Source organism: Podarcis bocagei (genome assembly GCF_964188305.1).
Source record: "Podarcis bocagei genome assembly, chromosome: 14".
Classification (NCBI taxonomy): domain Eukaryota; kingdom Metazoa; phylum Chordata; class Lepidosauria; order Squamata; family Lacertidae; genus Podarcis; species Podarcis bocagei.
This window is the reverse complement of record NC_138139.1, coordinates 28,996,861-29,003,378: the sequence shown is the minus strand read 5'-3', so window position 1 is coordinate 29,003,378 and position 6,518 is coordinate 28,996,861. Positions and strand designations below refer to the sequence as shown.

Below are 6,518 nucleotides of genomic sequence, written 5' to 3'. Positions count from 1 at the left end.
GAGCTCGCTCAGCCCTTCAATTCATTTCTTCCTTTCTTCTCTGCTCGGCGTTTGCTGCTGCTGCTGCTGCTGCTTCGCCTTTCTCGGTCCTCCCCCTATTTGGAGCGCGACGCGGAGTTCTCGTGTTGCAGCGGCGGCGGCGGCGGCAGCAGCAGGAGCCTCGCCTTCTGTGGGTGGCATTGCAAGGCCGGATTGGAGAAGTGGGGGGGGGGTGCCGAACGACGTTTGCTCGCGGCTTGTTCGGGGTGGGGGCCGCCGCTACAAGCCTTTGAGGATTTGCCTCCTTTGAAGAAGCGACCTCCCCTCCCCCCCTCCCGCTCTCTTCGCCTCCATGACCGCGGCGACCCCGTCTGGATCCGGCTGCGCTTTCTTGCGACGGGGAGGACCGTGGGAAGGAGAACAAGGGACGGAGCCCGCCTGACTCGGCTCCGCGCGCGCGGGGATAGGATCTCGGTGGAGTTACTGCGAAGGAGAGAGAGTCCCCACCACCACCACCGAAAAACAACAACAATCCGGGCTTTGTTTTTCTTCTTCGTGTGGTTTTCTTGTCTCCCTGCGAGCGAGCGAGGAGGAAATCGTTGCAGCCCCGGCGGCCAGGGAAAGAGCAGCCGGGCGGATTTGCAAGGAAGTATCGCCCCCCTCCCCTTCCAACACTCCGCGGCGTTTGTCTCGTCTCTTGCTCTGCCCGAGGGAGCTTTTTCTGGTGGATCTGCTAACAAAAAGGAAAGCCCAGCCGTCCGCCGGCTTCGGAGTAGCTGCGGATTGTGCGTGTGAACGCGCTTGGGTGTAATACAAACGGAGGGGTGCCGTTGTTCGAGGGAGGCGATCGTCTCTTGCCTTCTTCCTCGAGCGGCGGCGGGGGAGCCTTTCCGAGCCCGGGGAGGGGGGTAGGATGCCCGGAAGGGGCGGCGGCTCCCCCTCGCCCGCCATCGCCGCTGCCCTCCCGGGGGAAGCCCGGCCGTCGTCGTCGCTGCTGCTGCTGCTGCGCTCGGAGGACGAGAGGGAGGCGCGTCAGGCTCCCGGCCGTGGCGGCGGCGGCTGCTGAAGCGCCCGCGCTCGCCTCCTTTGTCCAGGCTCCGGAGGGACCGTCGCTCCGATCGCGGGGCCGGCCATGTATCCCCAAGGGAGGCACCCGGTGAGTAGGTGGCGGAGTCGGGGGGGGGGGGGAGGCGCCCTGCTCGGCCTTCCCGTGGCCTTTGATCCGGATCGCGGCCCTGGGGGCTTGAGCCGCGTGTAAACGGAGCAGCGCCCCTTGGGGCCCTCTTGGGAACTCGCCCTTTGGGGTGGGGTGGGGTTTGTCGTGGTGCTCTTTCCCCCCTCCCCCCATACAATTCCAGGCTCTCCCCCCTCCCTCTTCACTTTTCCCTCCAGCAAGCCCGCGGATATATGTGGGGCTGGGGGTGGAGAAGGAACGGAAGCACCGAGCCCCCTGCTAGTGGTGTCACAGAGAACTTGCTGCTTTAAAAAAATGTGGGGGGCCTTGTTTATATTTTTGGTTAATTGTGCAGCACCCCCTTTTAATCGGGGGAGCCAGGTGTCATAAGACTAGATTTTCATCAACCTCTTTTTATGTAGGCTTTTTGGGGGGGCAAGGATTTGGGGGAGATTAGCGTGTAACCTGCACTTCTCCCCCAGTCCTGTGGGAGGCATTTTGGGTGCCCACAGCTGGGGTGTGTGTGTGTGTTGATGATGGGCTTGCTGCCCCAGAGGAATTACTGATAAACCTGGTGGGGGGGGGGCTGTCTTCTCCCCATTCCAGGCACCCCACCAGCCTGGCCAGCCAGGCTTCAAATTCACCGTTGCCGAATCCTGCGACAGGATTAAGGACGAGTTCCAGTTCCTGCAGGCTCAGTACCACAGGTAACCTTTCTCTGGCTCCTTCCTCCCACCTTGCAAAGGTGAAAGGCTTATTAATCCTAACAGATGCTGAAGGGTTAAAAGAGCAGGCGGTCTGGAGTGTCTTAGAAACCACAGAGCTGGCTGACATCCAGGCTGCTTATTGTTCTCCACTCTCTGTCAACTTGGGGCTCACTCCCCCCTTTCACTTTCTTTAAGAACATTTGGGGGAGTTTCCAGAAAGGAGTTTTGCAGCCCTGTCTGCTAGGAACATCCATTTATTTCCTGCACGTTGTCTTTGCTAGTTAGTAGCTGTTTAGCTGAAGAAAACAACCCCCTTGCCTTCAGATGTGTTCCTCTTCCCCAATGCTTGCTAAGCTGTTTTGATTGCAAGGAACACCCCAAGTGGTACCATCAAGCACTCTTAAGGTTCCTTACTTGCAGCCCAATCCCATCTAGGTTTTCTTGGGAGTCAGTCCCATTTATTTTAGGGGGATTTACTCTCAGATAAGAGGCAGTCCCAAGCAGGCTTCCATAGAAAGCCTGCTGGCACACAGTCAGAGGCTGTGTGTTTAACACCAAAAGTAAATTGGGCATGTTATTTCAGAGCTGAGAGTTTTAATCTGCACAGCTTCTAGGCATTTTTGGGGAGGATTTGCTAAGATCCCAAATTTTCATGCTAATCCTCCCCTACCTTTCCACCTCAATATCAACTCTCTGGCTTTTAATTTGCTGGCATCATTAAGAGGTTCAAGACAGGTCCCTTTTCAGGTTCTGTAATTGAAGCTCTGAGGGTAAGGCATCAAAAAATCAAGCCTGTTTCTTCAGATTTTTTTTGCAACTCATCTGTCAGAAAAAGGCTGCCTTTTCACTGAGGGTACCTCCAATTTAAAGTACTTTATCACAATTTCCAGTAAATAAACGAACAAATGCCACTCATTGGCAGTGTATATAATTCAGGCTCTGCTGAATTTCCAGTGACACTTTGTTCATTAAAAAAAATAAATCTAGTAAGTCTCTTGCCTCACAAGAGCTGTGCTTCACTCACCTGTAGCCTTGTGACTCTGTTTTGAATCAGCTCTGTGAAGGATCAAGTGTCTTGGAGCATATGCAGAATGCATCCTTTTTCATAGTTTGCATGTCTGCAGAGTTAATGGGGAAGGAAGGGTTTCTGGGTGAAAAGGTGTGACTTTCAGGTACCCTTTCCTTGGCTCTCCCTTCACCCCACCCTGCCTGTCTTGTTAGCAACTTGAGTGTTTCTGGGACTTCTGAGTTGTGACGGGTACCCTCTCTCTTTTTCTTTTCTAGTCTTAAAGTAGAGTACGACAAGCTTGCGAATGAAAAGACAGAGATGCAGCGCCACTATGTGATGGTAAGAGAGACTCTTTGATGGTGACTGTTTGCCTGGGGAAAACCGGACTTTCTCTGACCCAGGCAGGGTCACTTGGAGTTGTAACCCAAAACATTGGGTGGACGGCTTCTTTCGGAACTCACGGGGTCTCATATGAGGTTCCCGTCCCATTCCGCTCCACAAACCCTTTTCTACCTATCCCCCTTTGTGTGCCCTTGTGCTTTCAGGGAAGCACTTTAACACACCTGGCTAAATGGCCCATGTCCTTAGGATTTTCTTAGGCAGTTCTGAGCGCTTTCTGCTCTTCTATGGAATATGCCGCTAATAGGACAGGTTTTTCCATATCTGAAAAATAATAGCTGTTGGCTCCCTGTGGACATATGTGAACAACCACAGTGTTTATAAGCCCTTGGTGGTGTGGTGGGTGCCCGACCTGGGCTTTCGCTTCTTTGCCGCAGGAAACTCCCCGGAAAACCCCCGCAACCCCAGGAAATGCCTTGATTCAGCTCCTCGCGAGTCCCTCCTGGCCCAACAGTTAACTCAGCCCAGCTGTAGCCAGTGCAGCCTCCCCAGTGGGATTTGAGTCCCCATAGCTGTGTAAATGCCTAATCGCTGCGGTGTGTGGTCAGTTGTTGCTTTTGCTACAGGAAAGCCTTTCCCGGGAAGTGGTCCTTGCAGTTGCTAATAATCCCTGTGGTTGTGGCAGCTCCGGGAATGCCAGAGGTTAATAGCCCTGGCAGAACCAAGTATTGGGGAATGGCTGTCAGAAACTGATCGGCCGTGCGCAGCTCAAAGGCATTTAAAGGGTCCTTTTTGTGGTAAATGTGATGGATTGGCTCTTGCTGGCTATATGGCAGAATAGTTGAGTTGAGTCTGACTATTCGCCATGTTACTCCTTCCAGGCATGGTTGGGTCTGACCTCATTGGGAGCCTCATGAGCACACCAGATGCCCAAATGAGGTTTTGCCCTCCTTCTGCCCCCCCCAAAACCCCCTGGGATTGTAATGCAAGGCTGCAGGGGACTTGGATCAAGGGCATCTCATTTTCTCAGCTGGGTTCTCACTGAGGTGGTCTAGGCTGCACATTTTAAAAGAGCAGCAGACATTCTTGTATGTAGAACACCAGGGCAAAGGGGTCTAGTTTCTGTTTCTCTTTAACTTGCTGGTTTCATATTTGGAGGAGGTTGAGGCCTGTGAGACACCCACACCCACCCGAGGAAAGTCGTACAGTCCTGAAACAAGTTGACCACTTCTGGTGTGTCTGCAGCCTCCAAAATGTCCCCCTTTCCTCCTGTGGCCGGCGCACATCAAATGATAGATTGTGGGGCCCCCCTGTAACAAATGCAGTTCATGGGTGGTTCTACTCAGAAATAAGACCCACAATGTTCACTGGATTTTGCTCCTGGGGAGGTGTGCCAGGTGGGCAGCAACTCCCATCACCCTTCTCCACTGGCTGTGCTGTGGACTAACACATCTGGAGAAGTCCGGATTGGCTGTGCTCTTCTCAGTTGCACATAGCACAGAGTGCAATTGGTCCTACCTCCTTTGTGTGTATAACATGCAGATATACATGCCACCGGCTTAGCATGCATGCAACCAGTCCCTGGAGTATTGAAAGGGCTTGAGAGCTACTGTGGTGTAGTGGTTAGAGTGTTGGAATAGGACCTGGGAGACTGGGTTCAACTCCTCGCTCAGCTCTGAAGCCAGTCATGGGCCTCTTGGGCTAGCCTACCTCGCAGGCTTGTTGTTGAGAGGGAGAACCTTGAGTTCTTTGGAGGAAAAGGTGTATAAATGCTATTGACTCAATAAATTGGAAACCTCACAACAATCTGAGAAGGGAGTTGAGTGGTGTTATGTCAAATTGTCTGTGTGTCAGGGTGTGGGTGAGAGGGCATGTCTAAAGCAATGCAGGGAATTCCTGGTGTGTTGCCCCATCCCCAGCTGCTGTGCAGCACAACCTTTAATTAACAATTAAAAACATCGTGTTCATCAATGTAGGACACTTGGATCCCGGCAGAGCCCTTTTGCACGTAGGCCTTCCTGGTCAAAGGTAGCGGGTTTTCTCAATCCCGCTTTTTGAAATCCCTTAATGACAGGTGCTGCTTATCAAATAAGCGCCTTTCTGCATGTGTGGTGTGTTACACCCTTGAGCTGTGATGTTGAACGCAGCGCAGAAATAGCTCAAGATGTCTCCCCAGAGCCTGTGTGGGTTGTCTTGCATCCAGGAGACAGAGAGCACGCAGTTCACGACTAGACTCTCCTAAGCGGCTTTCGGAGAAGAGGCAGGCGTGTCAAAGCATTGTCATCTTGTTAAAGATATGTCAAGTAGGGCGGACACTCTGCGGCTGCAGCCGTTTCTTGGGCTCCTGCAAACCTTTCTTTTCTCCTCCTGCTTCACTTTGAGACACTGGCTACCATATTCAGGATGCTTCCAAACATTTATTGCATGATTAATGAAGATCTCCCCCCCCCCCATTTTTTTCTCTTTTTCAGTACTATGAAATGTCTTACGGCTTGAACATTGAAATGCACAAGCAGGTGAGTGTCTTTGCTTACTATGTCCCTGTTCAGTGGTCTGTTGCCTCTCCCCTCCCTCTCTTCGGCTACTTCAGGAACAAGGCTTGGGGAATAGAGAGCATTAAGCTGTTGCCAGGGAGATTTGTGCGAAAATCAGGGCAGTGCAAATGTTGCCCCCTTGGACTCGATTCAGAATGACTTGTGGAGGTGAAGAGGTGTGCACGACCGTGGCGTTTATTTGGCGTTTCAAATTCCTTTGTTTTCGTTGGGCTTTGGAGTTGTGGAACTCTGACCCTTTCGCAACTGTGGTTTTGAGCAAATACTTGTGTTTTTGCGGTTGCTGTGTTGCACCAGAGCAGTCTTACTCCCTCCACCCCCATCTCTCAGCACCTCCACATCCTGCCCCTTCTCCAACCAAGTTGCACTTTCCTCTTTTGCAACGCCCGTTTCTGTCACATGATGTGTTGCAATGCATTGCTGTGGAGATCCCAGGATCGCAGAGGTAGTTTTTCTGCTGGCACCTTGGAATGCACCACGGCAGTGGGGTGCCGTTCACATGGGATCCTGGCATAAGGAGATCTGTGGGGTTGGAGAGCACATCAAGTCCATCAGCTGACTGACAGCGACTGGGCTGTGGTCAAAAGTTGGAAGCATTGGCCTGTTTAACACAACTGGCTTTTATAGCTACTGTAGTTTTGATTTATTTCTTTTTTAAAAATTCATTTAAAATAAATAAAAGCTGTAGCCTGGCTATAGGTGTATGGGTAGAAACCAAACAAAAGAGTTCAATGACCTACTTACTCATCTCTTTTTTT

The 6,518-nt window shown here is 52.0% G+C and overlaps 1 protein-coding gene across 8 annotated transcripts in view; it reads left to right on the top strand.

The window, feature by feature from the left end:
• The first annotated feature begins 996 nt into the window (after positions 1 to 996).
• TLE3 (TLE family member 3, transcriptional corepressor) overlaps positions 997 to 6,518 on the top strand; it is a 48,883-nt gene continuing 43,361 nt past the window's right edge. For all 8 annotated transcript variants that reach the window (XM_081171125.1, XM_081171122.1, XM_081171124.1 and 5 more), the window contains exons 1-4: positions 997 to 1,135; positions 1,760 to 1,860; positions 3,145 to 3,208; positions 5,680 to 5,724. In XM_081171125.1, the coding sequence (XP_081027251.1) occupies positions 1,112 to 1,135; positions 1,760 to 1,860; positions 3,145 to 3,208; positions 5,680 to 5,724 (234 nt within the window). In that variant the 5' untranslated portion in view covers positions 997 to 1,111. The remainder of the gene's footprint in view (positions 1,136 to 1,759; positions 1,861 to 3,144; positions 3,209 to 5,679; positions 5,725 to 6,518) is intronic.